This window comes from Pelecanus crispus, chromosome Z (assembly GCF_030463565.1).
Source record: "Pelecanus crispus isolate bPelCri1 chromosome Z, bPelCri1.pri, whole genome shotgun sequence".
NCBI classification, from domain to species: domain Eukaryota; kingdom Metazoa; phylum Chordata; class Aves; order Pelecaniformes; family Pelecanidae; genus Pelecanus; species Pelecanus crispus.
In genome coordinates this window covers 13600999-13626379 of record NC_134676.1, presented here as the reverse complement: position 1 = coordinate 13626379, position 25381 = coordinate 13600999, and the positions used below count along the sequence as shown (strand labels likewise).

General features: G+C 43.3%; 1 protein-coding gene across 2 annotated transcripts in view; it reads right to left on the bottom strand.

Annotated features, from left to right (window-relative positions):
* Positions 1–24427, bottom strand: part of TARS1 (threonyl-tRNA synthetase 1) — a 36030-nt gene extending 11603 nt beyond the window's left edge. Inside the window, exons 1-7 of one of the 2 annotated variants that reach the window (XM_075725926.1) lie at positions 23972–24427; positions 5468–5548; positions 4389–4579; positions 3252–3375; positions 2013–2134; positions 1654–1771; positions 51–115 (exon numbers count right to left, since the gene is read on the bottom strand). In XM_075725926.1, the coding sequence (XP_075582041.1) occupies positions 51–115; positions 1654–1771; positions 2013–2134; positions 3252–3375; positions 4389–4579; positions 5468–5548; positions 23972–24427 (1157 nt within the window). Of the gene's footprint in view, positions 1–50; positions 116–1653; positions 1772–2012; positions 2135–3251; positions 3376–4388; positions 4580–5467; positions 5572–14453; positions 14488–23971 lie in introns of those variants that run through there. The other variant, XM_075725927.1, reaches the window with a different exon arrangement.
* Between the last annotated feature and the right edge of the window lie 954 nt (positions 24428–25381).

The following is a 25381-nucleotide window of genomic DNA, read 5'->3' as shown; positions in this document are numbered from 1 at the left end:
TTCACTCTAGAAAGATATATCCAGTAATATTGTGATACATGCGTAATTACCTGTATATGGTTGTAGTTGGAGTATTGACCTTCTCATTCAGGATGCGACACTTGAATTTGTTATACTGGGAAGAAAAGCAGCACACATATTTGTTAACTCCTTGTTAAGCAAGAGGACTGGCCAGCAGTTAAAGGTATCTGCAAACCTGATGTTATGCTGCATCAGAAGAGGATTATTAAATACAGACAGACAGATAGTCAAGTAGTGGAACAAGCTGCCCAGAGGGCAGGTTGTGCAGTCTCCATCCTTAGAGGCTTTGAAGGGCCAACTGGACAAGCCCTCAGAAACCTGGTCTGACTTCAGTGTTGACCCCATGCCCTCTGCATGAGACTGGACCTGAGACCTACAGAGGTACCTTCCAGCCTGAATGACACTATGATTCTCCTGATGTCCTAACAGTGAAAACTGACTAATGTCGATCTCAGGAATGCCAGAAATTATTTGCAGGTAGGTACTAAAGAGAAAGGATCAGCTTTTAGTGTTGCTTGGACTTTCTCCAAAGTCCTCATTCTGAAAAAATGTTTTATGAAGCTTTCTGAATGCATCAGCACATGCAATTATAGTATCACCACAGCATTTTACTAACAGCCAATGTAATATAAGCATATAACATAACTGCACATGATATATGGCAAATTTACATCTGTGGGAAATAAATGAAGAATGTGGCTTCAAAGATTTTAGCAAGGTCACTGAGGGGAAGAATGAGAATCCTTACATTTACAGGAAATCTAATGCACATTCCCAAGAACCTAAGAATTACACCTTCACTCATTTTTTTGTTAAATAGCACAAATAAGCTTATAAGAACTTATCACCTTAAAAAGTTAATTGGATAAAAAAAAAAAAAAAAAGCTGGACATGAGCTGGCAATGTGCGCTTGCAGCCCAGAAAGCCAACTGTATCCTGGGCTGCATCAAAAGAAGCGTGGCCAGCAGGTCGAGCGGGGGAATTCTGCCCCTCTGCTCTGCGGTGGGACCTCATCTGGAGCACTGCATCCAGCTCTGGAGCCCTCAGCACAAGAAGGACATAGACCTGTTGGAGCAGGTCCAGAGGAGGGCCACCAAAATGATCCAAGGGCTGGAGCACCTCTCCTACGAGGCCAGGCTGAGAGAGTTGGGATTGTTCAGCCTGGAGAAGAGAAGGCTGCGGGGAGACCTTATCGTGGCCTTCCAGTACTTAAAGGGGACCTACAGGAAGGATGGGGACAATCTTTTTAGCAAGGTCTGTTGTGGCAGAACAAGGAGTAATGGATTTAAACTAAAGAAGAATAGATTTAGACTAGACATAAGAAAGAAATCTTTTACAGTGAGGGTGGTGAAGCACTGGAACGGGTTGCCCAGAGAGGCAGTGGAGGCCCCATCCCTAGAAACATTCCAGGTCAGGTTGGACGGGGCTCTGAGCAACCTGATCTGGTTAAAGCTGTCCCTGCTCATGGCAGAGGGGGTGGGCTGGATGATCTCTAAAGGTCCCTTCCAACCCAAAGCATTCTATGATTCTATGATAGCACTTCCTCTACCACTAACAGAACATGAGGCTAAAGTTACAAATACTTAAAGAATAACTACACGATGTGACAAACAACCTTCTAAAACAGCCTACCTTAAACATTTCAAGTAGGGTTTCCTTCTTAACTTCCAGTCTTTCAAAGGCTTGTTTTTCCTTCATTATCTTTTTGCATAACGTTTCCAGAGCAGAGAAGTCATTACTTGATACACCTCTAAAATAAACACAAACAAAAAAGTGAATCATTCTTGCTTTCACTTGCAATTTGTGATCCAGTTGCAATGCACTAGCTTGTGGATGGGACACACTGCAAAGAACAAAGCAGTCTGCAGTAGTGCAGATGACTTTGTTCCGGGAACAAGCAGATAACAGAAATTTTGCTGTGACTGCTATCCCCCTGCTCTGAAAAAAAAAAAAAAAAAAAAAAACCAAAACCAAAAAACCCCAAAACCTACCCTTCCTCAAGGAACATGTCATAATAAAATCCATTTTCTATTGGTGGGCCATAGCACAAACAGCCACCATAGATTCGCTCCATAGCTTCACCCATTATGTGAGCACTTGAATGCCAGTATACCTAATGGAAGTAAAAAAAAAAAAAAAAAAAGAGGGGATGAATCTGAATATGCACAATGCATTTCTGAATATTTTATTTAAAACCTTTTCTGAAACATTTGCTTTTAAGGATACTTGATGCAGATCCCACATTAGAGTGGTCTGCAGAACCGAAGTGACCTGCCCAGCAACACTCTCATCCTAAACACCAGTATTTTCAAAAGGTAATGCTGGAAAATTGTTTACAGCCTGGTAGCAAATAATTCTTATTTTCAACTATTGTTGAAATGATTCAATCATTTTCAAGAAGTCAGGAAACTAATTCAGAAACCTTTTTTTCTATGAACTTCAACCAGTCAGCTCTGCATAAAGACCAAAAGGTGTGCTTTCAACATAAGGCTGTGGTCCTAATCCAAAGATTTTATGCGTGGGAAATCGTGTACTGAAGGAGAACCGTTCATAAAGTTAAAAATTACACTCCACCTTGTAGTACACCTCAAGTTTTGACAAATTAAAACCAAATCCATAGGACTTTAGTCGGCTTTTATTTGCACAGACTAGAAAACATAAATCTCACAGGAGCCATCATTTAGTCAATATGAAAACCCTAAGTTTGAATGCAAGACCTCTGTGATGAGTCTGACTGACAGCTTCTTGTACCAAATTATTTTTTCTAAAGAGAGTATCTACAGATTTGCTGGATATCCACATTCATCTGAATGAGCAGCCAAAACCAAGTACGTACTTTTGCATGTTTGAAGTAAAAGAGCAGCCTACTCAGTACTTTTATGATTGTACATAGACAGTACTTTTGTACTCAGTCTTGTTTTCAAAGTCAGTGCTGAAGAGGTCAGTTCAAAAGACCTGCTTTAACATGAAGGTTGCAAATATAAAACTTTAACGAGAACAGACTTGACAAAAACTACAGCAACTGCTAGCAGACTTCGCTACAAATACAGGGCAAAATGTACATTATCTGCAGTACCACATCTCCCTTGTAAGGAACTATTAGAAAATGCAGATGCACCTACACAACAAACCTGTTCCCATCTCCTCATCTTTTGAACACAGTAAAGATGCAAATTGGCTGAGTTTAATGCAAATCCAACGGTAAACAAATTTTGGTAGAAGATACTCACTGCTTGAGCCTCTTCATCTTCAAACTTAAGCAGCTCCAGAGTACAATCCTCCTCCAAAGGACGGTCTAGATCCCAAACCATCTTGTTCACTTTAGCAATAACAGTGTTGTCAGCTAAGCCCTGACTACAGAATAAATACACGGCATATAATCTTTTGAAAACAGCAAGTAGAAGTTCCCCAAATTTGCCCTCCATGTTGAATAAGATTTTCAGGAGTGCTCAGAGTGGGTACAACGTTATAAATAAATTCAAAATAAATGAACAGTTTAGCCAGTCTCGAACATTTACGAAAATCCTATTCACATCTCAGAGATAAGGGAAGAAAACTGTGCTGTATAATTGATACTCATACATTCATTGACATATTTGACTTAGAGGCAGCTACCTCAAAGTACTAACCTGACTTCAAAATACTATTGCAATAAAAGGCAGAGCTTCTCTTTTAAAAATCACCAAATATAATTTCTGATGCAGTAAGTTTACGGTTTTGTTTCCACTAGGCAAAAAACCCTTTCCTTGACCCCAGATCACAAAGGGAAAGAAGATCCCAATGACAAGGCACCAAATCACGAAAAACAAAAAGGCATTTCACCTCTAGGAATCACCCACTTTTTGTAATTTTAACTGTTGAGTGTCCAGTGTGCATTGTTCAAATCCACTCCACAGCAAGTTTGAGTAGCCCAGAGATGTGCAATGCTCTTTTTGATGGGCATCTCCCAATGCACTTAAGTGAAAGATACTCATACTCTTAACTCTCTCTGAAATCAACCGAAACATCACCCATCAGTCATCTTCCCCAAGTCAATGTAAACTAGTTTGCATGTGCTAACATTCAAATTAGTTCTTAATGAAACAACAGTACTTGCAGGGAAAATTATGCAAGTAATGTGTGACCAAAAGATCTCAATTATGTTCTTATTTAATTTTAGAAACTGTACCTTCATAAGGCAAAAAAATTACACTCCAAAACTCAAAACCTATTGATTACCTCCAGTTTATTATATACAAGATGCCTTGAGAAGAGCTGAGATAAATGACTAACAGAGGAATTATACATTACCCATACCCTCACAGCCACCACCTGCAGACACAGAGCTGTCTGAAAATGATTGAGTATATCACACAATAGAATCATACCTAATTCCACAAGCGATTTGGTAAGGAGTAGTCTTCCAGGATTCAGCATCAACCTGCTTGCCATCGGGTAATGTAACTTTAATGGGTTTACTGTCATTTGCAACTCTTTCTGCAAGAAGCGCATCATGTTCAGCTTTAAGTTTATTGTACATCTCTAAACGCTCATTGATAAATGTAGGCCAGGGATTCAGCTATATATAATCAATAAAGAGAAAGGAAAAAAATCAACAGATTTATTAGAGTAATCTAATATCACATGTCAAGAATGCAAACAGAATGGATATACTTTTTACAAGCAGCTATGTGACCATATCTATATGTGTTGTATATTAGAAATAATCATTATTATTACAGATTAATTATACAGTATTAATTATATAGTAATAAGACTTCAGCTTAATGAAAATTATTAACTTTGAAATGTACTACTATGCACCTGTTTAATAAACTACATATATGTTAATATGCTACTACATAGTTTAATAAACACCTGTTTAATAAGCTACACAAGGACAAAAATCAATTTGAAGACTGTAGAAGTTAAACATAAAAACAGATTTTTCTTATTAGGTTAAAAAACTGAGGGAACACCTCTACTCTGAGCCACGTGGACTGGAACTGACTCCAGCCTACACATCATATAATGACATCAGGGCTATCAGCTTGGGCATAACCAAGGTTATACAGCTATGCATTTGGCTCAGGATTAGTGCCAGCTAGCAGCTGGCCCTCTCTGTGCACAGAGGGATCTGTGTTTACCCACCACAAAGACAGAAAAGCCAGAGCACCTTAGGCAGGCTTTCCTCAACCCAGAGATCTGCTGCCTACCTCCTGGTGCAAACAAGAGACAGAGTGAAAAGAGCAGCTACGGAAATCAGAGTCACTCTCGCCAATATAACTTGGTGTACAAAGCAATGAGGTCGCTTCATAGCAGACTTTAGTAAAATAAGAAATAGCAGGAAAAGGAGTAACTGTAACGCCAGATAAAATGCTTCCGAGGGACGAACTGCAGCAGTAGACAAGACAGCAAGCAGGAGACTGTACCTCCCAACCCTCCCGGCGGCCCAAGGGCAGCTCACCTCTGTCTGCCCTCCATCGCCGGCCCCTTCCTTCATCTTCTTCTTTCCGCAGTCTGCCTTTTTTCCTCCCTCAGCATTTACCTGAGGAGGGCGAGCACCATTTCCTCATTCTCCAGCAGCCGCTCACACCTACGGCGCTTTAACCCCCCTCAGCCCCACACACCAGACCCGACCCCTCCGCCCCGGGAAGCCCCAGCCCAGCTCCCTGCTCTTTTACCTCCAAGTAAACCCCACCGCCTTTCGACCCTGCCTCCCCCACCCGGAGCTGGGGAAACCCCCGGCGACCCGCTACAGGGCTGAGGGGGAAGAGGCCTAGCCCCCTCCTGCCGCCAGCACCCGTCCTCCTGACAGGCCCGCCGCCCCCCTCCAGGCCTAACGCGGGAAGAAGGGGACGCCCCGCCTCAGGACAGCCCCCGGCCCGCGGTGCGGGGCAGCCACGCTGCGGGCAGAGCCGCCGCTCCAGCGCAGCCCGCCGCCGCGCCGGGCCCACCTGGCTCCCAGCGTCCGCCATCGCCGCACAGCAGCCGCCCGGCGCCGCGGGGAAGGGGCGGGAACGGCCCCGCGCAGGCGCCTCACGGCCGCCGCGGCTGATGCAACCCGGGGCGGCCGCGCCGGGCCGAGCTGAGACGCCGCGGCCGGGCCAGTGGGGCCCAGGGGAGGCTGGAGGGCCGGGCCGGGCCGCCCTGCGCTGGGGTGCGTGGCCGGGGCGGCGGCGTGGCGGCAGCGCAGGCGGCCTGTGAGGGGCCCCAGCGGCTCAGGGTGGCGGAGCCCCTGCCAGCACCCGTGAGGGTGCAAGCGGGGCCGCCGGGCCCGTGTCCCCGCACCCCTGCTCCCCTCGGTCCTGCGGGGAGAAACGTAACCAGCCTTTCCCCCAGCAGGGCTGCAGGGCCCCGGGAGGGTGGCAAGGGGCTGAGGGATGGGTGGCACTCGGAGACCAAGCTACCGTTCCCCTCAGGCAGAGGTTCGGTCAAGGACGGATCAACTGATGGGAGTACTCGTTGCAAAGGAAGCAAAAATAAGAATGGGATTGACCGATGTCTGATTTCGCAGGGGAAAAAAAGTGGAAGAAATTCTGAGGAGATTCTGTCAGGCCTGGGCTGCGGGAGTGCAGCAGCTTTGCTTAGCCCTGTCCTGAGGGGAGGCTCAGTGTCGGGGGGTTGGAGGGTACCGACGTCTCCAGGAAAAGGCTGTGATATCCAGGCACAGCTTGTTGCTTTGTAGCCTTAGAATCATAGAATCGTTTAGGTTGGAAAAGACCTTTAAGATCATCCAGTCCAACCATTAACCTACACTACCAAGTCTACTCTAAACCAATCAAGGGTAGGCTAGACGAAACCATGTCCCAAAGTGCCACATCTACCCGTTTTTTGAACACTTGCAGGGATGGTGACTCCACCACCTCTCTGGGCAGCCTCTTCCAATGATTGACTACCCTTTCCGTGAAGAAATTTTTCCTAATATCCAATCTAAACCTCCCCTGGTGCAGCTTGAGGCCATTTCCTCTTGTCCTATCACTAACTACTTGGGAGAAGAGACCAACACCCACCTCGCTACAACCTCCTTTCAGGTAGTTGTAGAGAGCGATAAGGTCTCCCCTCAGCCTCCTCTTCTTCAGACTCAACAACCCCAGTTCCCTCAGCCGCTCCTCATCAGGCCTGTGCTCCAGACCCTTCACCAGCTTCATTGCCCTTCTCTGAACACACTCCAGCACCTCAATGTCTTTCTTGTACTGAGGGGCCCAAAACTGGACACAGTATTCCAGGTGCGGCCTCACCAGCGCCGAGTACAGGGGGACGATCACTTCCCTGCTCCTGCTGGCCACACCATTCCTGATACACCTTCCTCCCCTTCTCTCCCTGCTGTTGTTCTTACATAATAGTAAATAGTATTTTCATTTAGGAAAGTTACTTTCAGCACACTCTCATGGTGGCCCTAGGCTCCCAGAGCAGTCTGCCCCAAGGACCTTTGTGTGTTTGGTGAACCCATGCAGCAGCCTAGTTTAAGGACGGTGTTTATTACAGGATTTCATGTTTTCAAGAAATCTGGGTGTAGCATCCTTACTTTGAAGAGGCTAAATCAGGGGCCAGGGCTACAGTTTGGCTTGGACCTCTGCTGCTTGCAGAGTACCTGACACCACTGTCTCCTGTAACAGCTGCTTCCTCTTCACCTGCACCAATGATCTGGGATTTTAGAGTGTTTCAGTCAGCTAAAATGTGCTTAGATGGACATCAGAGCATCTCAGACTCCACGGAGTTAAGTGCTGTAACAAAAAAAATCAGGAAAAATAGGCACTTTTGTATAGTTTTCAAATGCTGGTTATGTAGGGGTGAAGGATGGTTGAGTGAACTTCACCACATTACTTGACCACAAATGTAGGAGCTTAAAAAATAATATAGATTTTTGGTATTTTTTTAAAAATATTAAAATGGGAAGGTGTAGCAAATATGAACTTAAAGACAGAATCAGGTCTAGACCTGAATAATTTATGTGCTGTATAAAAGTAAACTACGAGCAGCATAAATATTGGCAAAAACATTTATTAGCTACATTTAATAATGTATGTAAGATGTTGTGTAGCAATACAATGTTTAGCGGTACAATATTTAGTAATGCAAAGCATTTTTTAAAATAGTTTTTAAATACTAATTTTTTAGATTGCAATATCTTCTAAAATATTTTTGTGTGAATGAATTGCAACTGGCTGGGAGACAGCACATTGCAAAACTTATAGATAAATTATGTAGCCCCCAAATGAACAAAACCTTCTACTGATACTGTTAAAGAGAAAAGATGATTAAGTATTTCAAAAGCAATCGGAACTGCAGGAGAACTGTCCCTTTTGCCAGAAGGTGGCAGCAGCGAAACACGCTAGGCTGATGAGAAACTAATTCTGCAGGGTGCCATGCTTACAGGTCTTTGCTTTAGGTAACAGGATTTATGGCATAAAATACAAAACTCAATGACTGTTTTACTGGCTTCGCTCTTAAGCAGCGTAATTAAAGACGTGTGACTGGCCTCAACCGGACTCTAAGCCTGTGTAAATTGATTTCAGTGTGCTTTAATGATTGTCACCAAGTGAATGAATGGTTGTTTCCTCTTCACCAGAAGTTTGTTGGAAAAAATGTGGTCGGAAAGTTCAATTAGAATTGCAATGTCATTTGGCTTATATTTCATTTAGGAAAACTAAAAATGAAATCAAAATTTTTTAAAAATGAATAAAAATTTAAGAAAAGAAAATTTTGAAGAAACTCATCAGAATTTTAAAAAGGATAAAAGAGTAAAAAAGAATGAGAAACAAAAGGTAAATGAATATACAAAGAACTGAGGAAGGGGAAGGAGATGATACTTCAAGAAAAATATTTCACAACCTTTAATGCGTCTACACCATTTACTTGCACCAGCTTCTCTAGGGAAACCCATCTAACTTGTGATAACAACACTGCCCTTTCTGTGAAGTGTCTGGGTTTGTTTGTATTTGGTGTACATTAAATCAACTCTATTTACTGTAGAGTATTTACTAACTTTGCAAACTCCCAGCTAATTTGAAAATCAAATTGTATGAAAGCCACCCATTTACATCCAGGGTTCAAAATACATCATTTGAATTCCAGGCCTAATGGATTTCTATAAGATCATATAAAGCGAAGAGCTCTCATTACAAAATCATGCAAATATGGGAATCTCAGCTTTGAGAATTGAAATAATTTTTGTGCAGTTTTCTGCCCTACTCATTTCACCTGGGCTGGTACAAGAAGACAGTAGACTTCTTAGAAGTCCAGTATAGCAAGCTTAGAAATTTAGACTCAGAAATTTAACACCACCTTAAATAAAAAAATAAAGGAAGTTGACAATAGATTAAAATACCTGCAGAAATAACTGAAGTCCTGATTCAAGCTGGAACATGCTAGGAAAACTGAATCTAAGCCTTGGCTTTTGATATTTTTTCAACTTTTGTGGCCTTACTATTAAAAGAAAATAGTTATCTTTTTAGGAGGATAACAAAAATAACTGATATTTCATGCAAAGGAAGAGACCGGTTTTATTTTGTTTCTACATCCATAGCGACTTCATGTACAGCCACTACAGTAGTCTTCATGGTGCCAAAAGGTTTGCCATATCTCCCAGGCATTTTTCTGCTTCTTCCAGAAGAGGTGCATGCTTGTGCTTGCTAGGGAGAAATCCTTACTAGCAGCAGAAATCGTGCTGACCTTTTGTAGATTGGAAGCACGCTGCACAGTGACAGCCTTGTCCCACCTGTGTCCAGGGTGCAGGTCCTCTTCAGCTGCCGCTCTTGCCACCCTTTCTTCATACCTGCAACTGTGGAGATAATGCATTCAAATTACTCAGGTTCAGTTTGTTCGCTACTACCAGGCAAGTTTTTTGAGTAAAACACAATAAGGTTGTATTTGGTCAAATGTAGGAGACAACCAGTTTCAGTGCTCATAGTTATAGATGGTGGGATCACAGGTTCCAAATTCTAGGTAAAACTTAAAACCAGGGTTCACTCCTTGACATCAGATGAGCATCAGACTGCTACTAGGAATCCTTAAGGCTTGTAAAGAAGTGAGATGCTGCCTGATTTTTTTTTTTCCTTCTTTTGTCTCTAATAAAACTAGATTTGGCTTTCTGCTTCTTCATAACAAACATAGCAATGATAAGTCATGTCTCATATTTCCCCTGCATCTCAGATTTACCCCTACTTCACTCAACTAAAAAGTTTTAGCATACTGATAGCTGAGTCAACAATATTTTGGTATCTCACATCATGAAAAGTCGTAGGTGTGCATACATTCAATTAAATTCAGATCTTTCCTGTGTTCTTTTCATAGAACTCACACATGTCATTTTGGAGGGCACATTATTAACGCAAATGACGTATCTAGGTTTAAGATACTTTTCCAAACTTTTGCCTTTAGGATAAACTGCTCCCCCTGCCGTCACAGTATTACAGCAGATTACTCCTATTTTCCAGTAAGAGTTGCACTTAAAAACATAAAACCGTTGTTTGATTTTCATTTAAAATCTTTTATGGATACTGGTCTCAGAAAAAGATGTGCTGTCTGCAGTTGTGTAGATCTGTGACTCCCACTCTGGTCTCCACTCTCAGTCTTGTGACAGAGCTGTGAGATGGGGATCCGGCTCCTGCCTTCCTTTTCCTATCCTCTGGTTAAGATAAAACAGTGAGGCAGCAGTCATTTCAAAAGGCAAATAAAATGTTAGCAATTTCATATACTGAGGAGGAGGGGTGATAAACTGGAAAAATGAAAATCACATGTCCTTAACTGTCCTTAATCACAACTTAAACTATTACAACAAATTAATGTTAAAAATCCAATTGATACAACTTTTTCCCAATCTTCTGGCTCTTGGGAACACCCTTGGGTTTTGTACCTAAATTTAAACTAGCTTTTACTATAACTGAACATCATGAAGCTATTCTACTACATAAAACTTTTTTGCCCATATATGGAATTTTCTAGACTCCAAAATACTTTTTTGACAACCTTTTTTTCCCTAACAAAAAACTGTTATGGTTCATTTTAGTATGTCTTTCAGAATTTAAAGTCTGAGAGTGTGGTTTATTTCAGATATTTCTGTAATAATGGAATGATTACAGCTCTGAAGAGCTTTTTCTCCCTATATTTATCACTGGTATTTTTTCCCTGAGAATAGTCTTTTCTGTGCCTCTAACAGCAGACCACAGATGCATTTACATAATACCTATATAATGAAAAGTCAAATTTAATAATTTATGACATTTTAAAAATAATTAGCACACAAAATAATTAGCACACAAAATAATTAGCCTGATTCTCGGTACTTTTACCAGAAAAAGTAGTGATTTGCACGTTATAGAGACCAAACTGTTCCTTCGTCTTTTTGTGAGCAGAGTCCTCCATGCCATGGCATGACATGGCACATGGAGAAATTTCCTACATAACACGATTAGAAGCAAGAAATGCATTTCTGAGTCATTCATTTGCTACAGTCCATAACCATCGATTTTCCAAAATCAATTTCTTACTCTGAGCAATCTCCATCATGTTCCATAGCACTAGAAATGATCTCCAAATACCAAAGGACAAAAGCACTCCATCAGACAATTTTTGGGGGAAATGGCAGACAACACAGGGAAAACAGATGTTGTATTCTAGGGGTTTTTTTTTCTTTAACCATATTTTTCATTGCAGTTATGACTTAATTTCACACATTTCCAGTGAAATTTATTTTATTTGAAAAGTATGTTCTTGGTTTCTCTTTTTAGCCATGACTCAACTGTTCTGGTGATCTTCTAATTAACATCCCTTTTTAATGATGTTTCATGGACACAATCCAATAAGATTGCTTCAAATAAAGAAACACATGAAAGCTGACGAAAACAGGGACATCTTAACAGTGATTTTTGTCAAACTGCTGGTGACAAGTTATATAAAGGCTTTTTTCTTTGTGTCCTTTTCACTTGGAAGTATTTGTAATCTTACTAAAAATAATACTAAACTGGTAAATCATTTCAAGGTTTTATAACTACTGGGATAGAGGACAGAAAAATTTCCTTACTTAGCAGTAGCTGCCAGAAGATGGATTGCTGAGGGACTGCATTGTTAGATGCTGATCAGAGGAAAAAGATACTCTGAGGGGAGATACAAAGTTTTATTTATTCATAGTTTACCTGGAAGAGTGGGGTGGGACATCTTGGCAATAGCATGGAACAGAAAAAACAACTGATCGCTATCTTTAAAACATCTGCTCCATATGGGAGGACCACAACATCTCTTTTCAGTCTTCTCTTTTCTAGACTAAGCAAACTTAACTTTTGAACCTGTCTCAGGGGGACATGCTTCCAGACTCTGGTTCTTCCCTTCTGAACTCTCCAGTTTGTCTGTGTTTCTCTCAAAACAATAATGCTCAAAGCAAACATAGTACTCCTGCAGAGCGGAGAGGAGTGTTGCTCAGACCTGACATACAGCACTTCTGCTAATATAACAGCATTGCATTTCTCACTGACCTTCGTTTTGTGGGTCTTTAGCATGAGCAGAATCTTTTCTGCAGCGCTATTCTGTACTGCGTTCTGCTTTTCTGTATACTTTCCTGAAGGGCAAAGCACTGGACATTATTAAATTGATTGTTTGACTTCAAACTACCTCTCCAGTTTGCTATGTTCACCAAAAATTTAAAGTATTTTCCAGCCCTCTTTCATCTTGACATGTTCACAGATTTTTAACATGGACTCTTTCCTCTGTCATACACCTAATGACTTTTTGGACAAGAACCAAACACAGGATAGAATCAGCTTGAAATATCCTTCTGGTTTAGCAGAACCTGACTGATAGCTGCTCTCTAAGTATATTGTTTTCAAACATTTATACCAGTTTCATCTAATCACACAAGTGTTCAGTAAACTAATGCAGCATATACTAATACAGACCTTTTTGCTTCAATAAAGTGATTATTGTCAAGGCTAGCTGCACTTCTCATTACTTGCATGTCTCTCTCATATCTCCCCATTCATTTGTCATGATTATGGCTCTGTTTTCATGTGATTCTTCCATACCTGGAAAGCACTGCATTGTTCATCACACGTAGCACATACTTACATGGCCTGTGCTGCTAGGCTCTGTACATAAAGCTTTCCTTTCACAAACATCATAGGGTCAATCACCCCTTTAAACAAGGGTACTGTTTCATGCTGGCACCAAGGGTAAACCAAAAGAGAAGGAAAGGTGGTAAAAAAATATACTGTCTACATACATGGTCATCTTCCAGATCACTTAAGCCCAATATGCCATTCTGGATGCAGCTGCCTTGGGATAAGAAATTCATTATTGCAGGTCACCTGGAGCTGTTTTCTCCACTGTACCAGAAATTATCACCCCCTCCAGTCTCTTGCATTTCTTCACATGGTGCTGCTTCCTAGGCTGGTTGTGTCAAATGACCTAGTTCAGCAGACACACTTTTTACACTCAAATCATACTGACAGAATGGAGGTAAGTAGCAGTTACACAAGCAGTTGTTGTGGCATATCTGGAAGGGCAGTAAAGTCTGACAGCAGGACCCAGCCAGCCAGCTAGGGGGTGGAGACCAGTCCCCAAAGCCCCTTCATTCAGATCAGCTACTGCCAGAATGGATGTGACCTCAAGCCTTTTTTTTTCCCTTTTTTTTTTTTTTGATTCGCAACAGTCCAATTGATTTCGGCAAGAGCAGTTGTACACAAAAACCAGAACAGTCCCACTTCAGTTACAGATTACATTGGGATCTTGCTCTGCAATGTCCGTCATTGGACCAGCTCCTGATGCCTTTGAGAGAACAAAGTTGGCCAAACTCATCTTCCTAAAAAGATCTGACTGGTATTAAAGAAGAATGGTGTAACAATTACAGTTGAAGAAAAAAGAATTAAAACCTGATATTTTCTGTCCTTGATTTCTTATGTGAAAACTGCTGGGAAAATTTAGGAGGAGAAAAGAAGTATAAAACCGCTTACTTCTTCAGAAAGAGGTCTAATTCCTGCTAACATTTCCACCATTGCATATGTTTGCTCTTTCTGTCTGCTTTGGCAGCAAAAGACATGGAAGAGGTTTTTTTTTTTTACAACTATAAGGAATGTTTCTGTCCTTTTGACCTTAGTCTACGAGTGCACATACAGGAGAATTAATTAAACATTTTCAAGCACTAATTTTGTGTGTGTGTGTGTATGTCATAAAAAGCACTTACTCATGCTGTCAGCAAAAGCAAAATACACAAGTAAAGGAAAGAACCAGCAGGGTCTTAGGAAGTACATTGTAAACTGCACATAAAGAAGACGTCACTTCCTAGAGGTCTCTGTTGTCAGTGCGCAAATAGAAGCCACACTTCCAAAAGGCCTCTCTGTCTTTGTAGAGAGGATGAGGACACCTCCATTTCCTCTTCCTCTGCTTCTGGAAGATTGAAGAAGTGATCTGTTCTGCACTGCCAAGTTCCTCCCTTCTAGCAGGAACAAGAATCTGTAAACCTCTGCCCATTTTGTTTGTTGACCTCTTACCCATGTTGGTCAAATTAAATGACATTAACTGATGTATGAAATGGCCAGTTCCTCCTTAAGTGTAAGATCTCCTCTTTTGACTTGCTTTTGTGTGTAACACTTTATTGACTACTTACTACTAACCCACTCTTTTCTCTGTGCTGTTTTCATTACTCTGCCATGTCTTCCTCCATCCACCCATCTGTTCCTGGAGCTTTTGTCCTGTCTCGGTAATCTCATTTGTTCGCATTCCAGCAATGTGATGACAAATGACAAATGACAAATGTGTATTCCACCAAGTCCATACATTCATTTTTTATCACATTAGTGCTTTAATAAACTGGAAATGACAGAACTCCTGATGCACATATTTTTATTTAATTAAGTATTTTAAATATTTTAAATATTTTAAATGTTTTAAAAATCAACTCACTGGAACAAGATCTGTCAATAGTGGTTTTTTTCCATGCTTTCCCCGTAATTTAATCATTAATTAACATGAAAGAGAAAAGACACAGAGATTTCAGCGCTAATGCCAACTCTAAAGAGTTCCTGCCTCCTGTCTCTCGCAGCTTCGTGCTGTACCTTCTCTCCCCCCACCCCTTGCTCTGCCATGCCAACACAACTGCAAACCATATCAATGAACTGATCTGTCTTAAAAAATAATCCATATTTTCCCTCAGAATATTCTTAAAGATCAATCAGTTCCTGGGCTGATATTACTAAGTAAACTGATACTACCTGTATTGCTGAATATATCCAGCCAAAGCATAGATGTCTGTTTTCTTTATGTCGTGAGACTTCTGTTCCATTTATATGGGAATACATGTAAAAGTAGCACATCAGAATAGTTCCTGTCTTGAGATTACATGTAACAGCAATCCAACTCTTTGACTGACAGTGGATTTGGGATGTCTGTTCCCAGCTCTGTTTTTGAGGGACACCATGACAATACGTCTAACATTTCTTTTACGAGCAATATGGGTACTTATTGTAGAGTTACTAAATCTCAAGCAGAAACGATCTTTGCTCTCCAAAGCCTTTTAAGTCCTCTGGACAGAATTGCTATGGTGTTGGTAAGGCACAGCAGATGTTTCTATTTCAGCACTCGCTACTTATCTCAGACGATGTTATGGTTCTTTGATGAAGACAAATGCATATGAGGAACAAGGTAGCCATTGTCCTGTGCACTTCAGCAGTGATCATCTAAGGCTGAACTGAGCCCAAGAAAGAGTCCAAGGTATTTATATTAGTAAAATCCCAGAGGTGCAAATTTTGCAGGTGTTGTTCCAAGACATGGAAATGAAAACAAAAGTGAAAAATCACAGCATTGCTTTGATCCAAACCGAGACGATTTGTCCTTCTAATTCAGTTCAGTTAGCATAAAGAGTCTGCTGTATACCCAGATATTATCTATACTCAGATGTTATCTACAAATATAGAAATTGGTTGCCTAAAGAAAGTGAATCTTTTCCAATGTAGCCTAGGCAGAACAGGAAGGTGCATTTTGGAGAGAGGCAATGTGGGTCAAGGGTGCTTTCTAAGGTTACTCTTTTAAAAATAATGCAATAATTGCTTTCTCAATATTTCTCTCATCTCTGAAAGTACTTGGAAAAACAGGAAGTGTGGGGATACTTTGTTTAAATTGAAAATAAATACAAAACCATCTTTCTTCTTAGAAATAAAAGTTATCTTGCAGGTTTTGTTGTCAACTTACGATCAGTATATCCTTCGATAGGCGGAACCATGCATGTGCTGTAAAAAATAATGAGTAACGTAAATAACATTTGCTGTGTATAAAGCTGCATTTTGCCCATGTTGTATGTTGTCTGGGGTGGCAGGCAGCAGACAAGAAGTATTATTCCTGCTTGAACAGCCATGACAAGAAGTTTTTACTGTTTATGGAAAGAAAAGAAAGATAACTTTCACTCTGTGAAAATCCAGCATTTCCAAGGAGTAACCTTGTAGAGCTCAAATCAAGTCAGTGGAGTCTGGCAAACTGGCCTCTCATATCTGTGGATATACAGTTTGTTTACTGGAGGCACCAGCTTCCAGTTGTTCAGGATATTGGCCCTTTTTTTTATAGAATGACAATGAGTCCTGTTGTGCACTGCATTTTGCTGTTATTTAAGGATTTTTAGAGCAAAAGATAAAACAGACACACTTTTTCACCTAGCAGTAGGAACTAGACAAGATTTTGTCTGAAGTATAATGTGATAATTCCTTGTAATTCATCATTGCTCTCAAAGTTTCAGGCATAGGTTAGGTCTGCGGACAGATGAAGAACGAGCTGCTTTTGCAAAGACTTTCAAGGGAAAAATACACATTTTTCAGGTTTGTTTTTTTTTCTTGTAATTTTAATCTTGCTGCAAAAAGGTGGAACTCTGCTGTTTTGTCCTTTTTGGGAATTCTGTTCCTTTTTTCAAGTTCAGTTGATGACAAATCACTTGAACAGGCATAGCTTTCCAATGGCAGTACCACATTAAATATTTTCAAGAGATAAAGCAAATCAAAATCCTGAACTTTGTTGGTGGTTGAATTTATACTTGGATTACACTTGGAGTTTTACAAGAAATTCCCATATAAATAGAGAAAAAACTTAAACTTGATTGACCAACACCTGGGACTGGCTCAAAATTAAGACCTCTGTTGTACAGCCTCTGTTAACTGTTTTCAACACCACTGCAAAACAAATTTCACAGTAGAGCATTGTGTTACTCATAGATTTGCAATAAACCCAAAAAAGCACTGGCTCTTGTTTGTATGCAGTACAGAAATGACACCTGCACCACATCAATAACTGTGCAATACAATCAGTGCACTTTTCCATTTGTGGGTTTATGAGTAATGGCATACTCCATTGCCCTTGAGGCATAACCCTCTTATTTCCACTTGTGACCTGGGTTATGCTCAGCCTGATCAGTTAATTACCTCCAAAGTCAATGCTGGCAATTGATGCTCAGCTGGTTCTTTTTAATGAGGCCATGTTAAGAGGTGATTCCATGACTTCTGCTTGGCCTTTGAACTCTTATACCTTTACTTGTTCTGCTGCTTGCTGCCAGTGTAATTTCAGAAGCTACAGTTTGCACATGCTGGACTGAGATTAAGTTCAATAGATACACATCTATACATAGTAAGACTAAATTCTCCCTAGCACAGTTTTATAATTAAAATACCGTGCAAATATAACATACTTTCTTATTATTAAACAGCACCATTTAAAAAATTGGTCCAAACTGAATGTTGCCCAAACTGAATATAAAATGTAAGGATTGGTTCCTGTTACCCAGGGTGTTTTCCTTCTGTGAAGCATGTGAAGTGCTTTGGGAAATCTGTGGCAGGACACAGATAGGAATCGCGGTGCCCAGCTGTCCCTGGAGAATTGCCGGTGCTGCGATGTTTCAGGAGGAGGCAGAAGAATCAGTCCAGCTTTGCCCTGGACTACACTAAGAAAACAAAATGAGGCTTCCCAGTGTTACTTCTGGTACTTTCATGCAGCAGTCTGGAGCAGCTGATGTCCCTCAAAGTCCAGACCCAAAGCAAGTGTGTTCGTCCCTGTGGTGCTGCATATGTGCTGTTGGGTCACCAGTTGGGTACAGGGTTGGGGTGGGGATAAAGTTGGGGATGGACAGTGCAGGTACAACGTGATGAGCAAGTTGCAAGGGGATGGTGTGCATGCAGGGGAGAGGAAATCTTGGATTTATGCTGTTAACCTTTTACTGCTTGTAGGACTGCTTGTAGGAACATCAGTCTTTCTAACCTTAGAATTCACACCTGGTTAAATGCAAACACATTTTCATGTGCCTGTCATTCACACACAGGCTGCCCCCTCCTCCCCTTACCCCAAATTGTAGGGCCCAAGTAAAAAAGAAGTTTCCAGAGTTTTTTATAGATGTAAGGCAATGAACATTTCCTTAATGTCTTGAGGAATGGCCAAGCTTTTCCAGCTGAAGTTAGAATACGAACAATGAAAAAATGGCATAGTAGACACACATCCTGAAAACTTGAACCTAAACTGTTAATGTTCAACTAAAATGATAAGCAACTGAAAACAGTGTCAGTTTATATATAATGGCTGTATGTAATGCCATTATATAAAGGGCAATATCAAGCAGGCTAGAGTAGGTAGAGCTAACACCACTATAATAGCTAAGATACCTTATTGCTGTGTTTGCTGAGAACTGTGGACCTTTTCCATAGCCATGTCTTTTTTAGCTTTCTTCCATTCTGGAAATGAAAAGCACTGGCATGGCAAAGTTACTGTTGCAGCTGCAGACATGCCTTGACTGCAGAAGTACAGGTAATTATTTTTTCATTAGAATGGGTCATGGGGTGGGGGGTAGGGCTGGGGAGAAAAACGTGCTTTTTAATAATCCCTAAAGCAACTACTTCAATTTGGAAGTGGTAGGACTACTGAAGAGAAATTATATTCCAATATAAATATAATCTTGTGCACACTGTTCTTATTTTGAAACACTTCAAAAGATGATTTTGCCTGTCCCTTGTAGAACTTGCAGTGTTTCTTCCTGCAGTTATCAGAGTATAACCTTCCTGAGATGGGGGATGAGTTATTAGAAACTGAAAAATGCTATATATAATTCATGACAATTTTAGTGGCATCATAGAAATGAAAAACTTTCTCTGTATTTTAAAATTAACATGAATCTGAATGAGGCCTGTATTTCCTTGGCAATGCATTGTGTATTTAGACACACTCATTACAAAGGTGGACAGTTTATTGTTCACGCAGACTAGGGCATTAATTGGGAAGGAAACCTGGAATATAATTCCAACATCCTGTCTTGATGGGCTGCTACTGTAAAACAGGGTTATTCTCGCAACTTCACAAGCAAATCTATTGCCTATCTTCAGCTTTTTCTTACATAAAATAACATCAGAGCTGATTTATCTCTGCTATAATGCCAGATGGATTGTCCTGAAAAGGAAGAGAAGAAATGAGGTAACTGAAGGTATATCATGGAACAGCTAATGCGACATCTCTAATTTAAGGTCGTTAAGGTTCCTGCATGCAGTGAAGGACAGTTCAGGGAGTCTCCAAGTGATGGAAATGAAGGTATGGATCCAGTTCCTTTGCTATAACTATATGGGGTGCAGAAGTAAGACTGTTAGAAGACACGCTTGCTGACTGTGATTTATACTGTATCAGTCCCAAGGTATTAATTCAGGCCTTCCTGAAGTTGCTGTAACTCATACCAGTTGTCAGTAATCTAATTTTGATAAATGAGGGTATGTCCTGAACATGCGTATCTGTCATAATTCTTCTTATGCCAGACTGGGACCTCCTAAAACAATTCTGAGAGCAGGATTTTTCTGTAAGCCATGTCAGCTCTCCTGCATTTTGTTATCTCTGCAAAGATTTACTGATCTGTTGTCTTTCACCCTGTTACCTCACATTCAGTATTGCCCTGTAGATGTGAGGAAACACAGCAAGTACTGATTGGATTACATTGGGTTACCAGGTTGGGTTTTAGCCCCATAATTTGTATGCTTTAGAAGAGTATGTGCTTTTGACATGCTCTCTGGGAGCATGAGCAGAATCTGTGACTAATTGCGAGCGGGTCAGTCTTTTTCGTCTTAGCATCTGCTTTTACATAATTGAACAGCACATCTCTCGTGGGGCTGCATCTCAGCTCACCTTTCAGTACTGGTGGGAAAGGATGGGTAGGTGTAGCACTGTGTGACTGTTGAGGACCATCAAGCCACGATTTTAGCAGTGGTAGTGAAGATAAGCAGTGTAGTGGAGGGATGATCTCGACATCACCCTAGACCTCTGGGACATCACAGTTGCCTTCCCAAGTCCTGTTCTCCCCATTTGTAAAATAAAATGACATCCACCTGCCCGCCTTTACCTTACTTTGTACTGTGAAGTGGAAGCTGATAACATAGCAAGAGTAGCGAGTTCTGCAAAGTGTTATTACTGTATGTATGTATGCATGCTCACGTTTTGTGTGTGTAGTTTTGTGATCCTGTGGTTCTTGTACACATATCTACACAGAAGTTGGTGTCAATTAGAAGAACAGCAAGTAAATATGTCCCCTTTACATTTATTTTTTAGCATCAGATCTGCTCATCTTGAGTTTTCGTGCTGCAATATGTTCACCTAAAGGCTGCATTGCATTTTTACATAACGCAAGTATACGAAGGTAAGACCACAAAACACAAAGAGAGACACCCAGATACATCATGTTGCAGTAAGAAATCCCTTAGGTGTGTTCTGGAAGAGCATAGATTCCTTGAAATAAAAAGAGAATAGATTTCTTGAAAATCAAGGAAAGAACTTGAAAGTCTGAATGGCAGGGTGTATTTGCAGTACAGATGATGTTAAAATATTTCATCTTTTCAACCTCTAGGGGGGACTATGTTTTCAGCGAACCTGTCTGTGAAGAATTTTCTTAATCTGCAGCAGGCAGTTCAGACTGTTGTTAATGCTAGCTGGAGCGAGTCAAGTGATTCTTGATTTGTGTATGAGTTATTTCTGGGGGGAAAATAGCCTGTCTCTAAAATGACTTTAGTCCTAAAGGGCCAGCCTGAAATCTCTGCTCTTGCTGCAGTCCGCGGGCATTGTGCCTGCTACTGATTCATGACTGCAGGATTTGTTCCTATTAAAAAGCATTTATGTAGCTGAAAAAAATAATGTCTGTGGAGAAATGTTTAACTTATAGCTATGGAAAATACTGGAAGTGAACTAATGATGAGGTGGATTAAGTGACATTTTGAATTGGGATTAACAATTAAATTCTCGTGCATAACTTCCTGGCTCAGAAAAACAAATCAATCACAGGCTGGGATTCTTCTTTACAAAACCGCTTAGGGTGAAGGGGAACAACTCAAATGTTCATGACACTTTGGGCCCGCAGAGACACTGCGACTCCCACAACACTGAATGCAATTTCTCAGGTGAGTAAGGACCACATACTGTGGGCAAAATCTTTTTCTGAAGTCATCAAAATTGGTCTTTGACATTACTCCTGCTACACAGTACTGGCTAGATACCTTTTGTTTCTTTTTCCCCCTCATGTTGGCCCTGTTTCTCCCACTCCTATTCATTCCCAGCAGTACTTTACCTCACAAGGAGCAGCCAATGTGAAGGGATGGCAGCCCTGTGATTTATGGGCTTACTATCTCTTCTGTTGTGTTTACACAGCTTACGCTCAAATAAGACAGCTAGGAGAGCATGGAGCTCACACATAAAATGAAAAAGATACTCTGGTGGGGGAAGGAGGAAATCAAGAGAGATCCGTCCAGATTTTGGTGTTGTAAACACATCTGTAGGGTCACCATAAAGCAATGACTACAAAGGTCAGCATTTCAAAATGTGTCTTAAGAAAATGTTTTTGCAAGCTTTGTGGTGAAGATGGCTGGCGTGTTGTATATTGTAACATTCTGCTTAATCTCCGCTATGTTATACGAAGTCATTTACAACAAAAAATGCCTGACATAACTTACAGTACAGGAACACACAAAACCAGCTTCACCAGGGTGGATGTTTATGTAATCTTCAAGAACACTCTGAAGTTCGATTCAGTAATCAAATAAAACTACGCGAGAGGCACATTTCTGAGAGACGCTACCCATCTTTGAATTTCTGAGCTTCTTTATTTTACTGAGCCTCGTTAGATAAATGCTCCCGAAAAAAGGGTTTTTTTTTAATGATTATTTCTGTACATTGTGTTATCTGCTGTTTTCATTCCACTTCTCGGCTGTAATTGCACAAGAGCTTTCAGCTTTCTTCTCTTTTTAATCGAGGCATCTTAAAGGTGAGCAGATGGTCACCCCAGGAGCGCAGGTTTCCCATTCACAGACTGCGCAGTGAAGGCAGCAACAAAAGTAAGTTTACACATACTGCCCTGACAATGACCTCTGTGCTGAACGAAACAAACCCCTTCTGTAAAGCCAGGAGCAGTTCACTCACCTTTCAAATGCAAACCTGGCACTCTCTGAAAACCGTAAAACATCAAACCGTGCAGCCCTGCGCTGGGTTTGAGGATGTGTGCTGTTAGGGGGTACAGAAAACTCCATAGAGAGCCATTCTTTACGATTTTGCTGTCACAAAGCATCAGGTATTCCAAAGCCTGTTTCACAAAACATTTTGCACATTTCACATTGACTTTATTCCAGGACAGGAGTGTACCTTTTAAATGGACAGTAACAAAATCTTAAGTGTAGCAGCTTTATGGCCAGTAAGCAGAGCTGAACAGGGATGCATTTAACATGCTCCCTCTAGGCAGTGTTGTCAAGATAATTCAAAAAGTCATTTTCTTTTTTGTCCCCAAGAAAATAATCTCAGAACAGGACTTGTCTCCTTCACTGGGGAAACCTCTGCTTGTCGGGGCATGAAATTGTGTCTCTGAGACACAGTGGGTGGGAAGCGACAGAAAACTGCACCTGGGCACTCTTGGCACGGGGGTCTCAGAAAGACCCCAGAGGGATACAGGCAGGGGTCAGGGATCCAGTGCCGGCTTCCCCGTAGGGTTATGCCGTCCCTCAGCACAGGCAGCTTTCTGGGTCAGGAGCCGGGAGCCGGGCAGCCCTGCTTGTACCCTGCCACTGCACCCTTCAGGGTGCTGCCTGCATCCCCCAGTGCTGATGCTGCAACCCTCCCCCCTTCCCGAAATCCCACAGCCCCAGCGAGCCCTCGGGGGAGAGGAGGCCGGGGGCGGCGGGGGGGTGGGGGGGGGGGGGGCGGGGAGGGCTCAAAAGTTTCCCTGATGCAGTAAAGTGCAGCTTAACCGGGCTGAAGCAACCCTAAAAAATATTTTTTCAAGAACTGAAGTGCAATGGGATCCCCTACTCCCCAGCCCTGACGGCAGGGACTCGCTTGGCAGGGAGGCACAGGAACATACGTACGGACCTAAGCGTTCCATAGGCGACAAGCCCCCCCGTGCCGGCGGTCTCCCCGCCCGCAGCCGCGGCCGGCGGCAGAGGTGTGCGGGCGGGGGGGCGGCCGGAGGGGGCGGGCGGGGCGGGCGGGCCGGCTCCTCCCTGCGCACAAACCCGGCCGCGCCGCCCGGGCGTGCCGACAGCCGCCGCCGCTCCCGCGCTACTTAAGCGGGGAGGGCGCAGGCCGGCAGCCCCGCGGGGGGATCCGGCGGGGGGGCGGGCGGGGGGGGAAAGGCGCAAAAAAAAAAAAAAAAAAAAAAAAAAAAAAAAAAGGAAAAAAAATCTATAAGAAAAAAAAAAAAAAGAAAAGCAGAGCTGAGATGCTCCGTCCGTAACCCGCAGGCGAGGGCAGGTTGTGAACTCGCCAAGCACCTGAGAAATAAAGCACGACCGAACAATTTTCGAGGCGGGCGGGGAAAGGGGGGCGAGAAGTTTGCCGGAGCCCGGGCGTCCCGGGGGGGGCGGGCGCGATGCCGCCCTGGCTGCTCGGCAGCCTCTGCTGCGTGCTGGCGGCGCGGGCGGCGCTGGGCGGCGGCCCCGCGGGCGCGGAGGCGGCGGAGGAGAAGCTGATCCGGGTGCTGGTGCTGCTGCCGCAGGACGACGCCTACCTCTTCTCGCTGGGGCGGGTGCGGCCGGCCATCGAGTACGCGGTGCGGAGCCTGCGGGAGAGCGGCGCCGGCCTGCCGCCCGGCTACGCCTTCCAGCTCACCTACGAGGACTCGGCGTGCGGCAACCGCGCCCTCTTCAGCCTGGTGGACATGGTGGCCCTGCAGCGCCGCCGCCCCGACCTGCTGCTGGGGCCCGTCTGCGAGTACGCGGCGGCGCCGGTGGCGCGGCTGGCGGCGCACTGGGACGTGCCCATGCTGTCGGCGGGGGCGCTGGCCGCCGGCTTCGGCGCCAAGGGCGGCGAGTACTCGCACCTCACCCGCGTCGCCCCCGCCTACGCCAAGATGGGCGAGATGCTGCTGGCCCTCTTCCGCCACCACCAGTGGAGCCGGGCCACGCTGCTCTACAGCGACAGCAACCCCGAGCGCAGCTGCTACTTCGCCATGGAGGGCGTCCATGTGGTCTTCCAGGAGGAGGCCTTCCACATGGCCGTGCACAGCTTCGACGAGAGCAGCCGCCACCTCGACCTCGACGAGGTCGTCCGCACCCTCCAGACCGGCGAGAGGGGTGAGTGGCGGCCGGGTGCCCGGCTTGGCTCCTCGGCGGCGCTCGGTAGCGGCTGGGGTCAGGGACGGCGTGTCGGGGTGGTGGGAGCACCGGGGAGGGAAGGTTCTGCGGGAGGGGGGAGCCACCGCATGTCCCTGCCCGTGGGGAAACTACCTGCGGTGTCCTGCCGGCATCCGCGGGCCAGGCATCCATCCGCGGGCCAGGCATCCGCGGGCCAGGCATCCATCCGCGGGCCAGGCATCCGCGGGCCAGGCATCCCCTGACAGATGGGGACCAGCTGCCCTGAGCGAAAGCTGTGCCCGCAGAAGTTCATTAGAACTTCTTCCTCCGTGGCACGCAAGGAGGCTCACCCTTGGGGACCGCGCTGGGAGGGTTTTGTGGCAGAGTAAGAAATCAGCTTTCTGCCGGCCGTCTGGGTTACGCAAAGTCGCCCGCATCTGCGGAGCGGCGAATCTGTTACTTATTCTCCAAGACTTTTGAAGTGACTCTCTGTAAGTTCAAAGTCTAAGCAAAGATGTTTTCTTCTCGCCCTGCTGTGTCTTGCCGCGGGGGTCCTCTTCCCCACTCCTGCCATTGGAAGCCCCGTCGAGTACTTCATAAATAACATGCATTTAGGGGAAGCAGTCGTTTCGGGGGATGTGTGGATGCAAAACCTGTGAGTGTGTGCAGTAATATTGCCACCAACTGTTAGCAAAACACCATGGAGATAAATGGCGTGTAAAACATCTTGGAAAGTCACCCCTGGGCTGGATGAACTGGCTTTCCATCATGAAGTAGTAAAACGCTCAAAAGTGCTTTGGGACATGCAGATTGGTAGTTAGAAGTGTTTTAAAGTGAGATCTTGC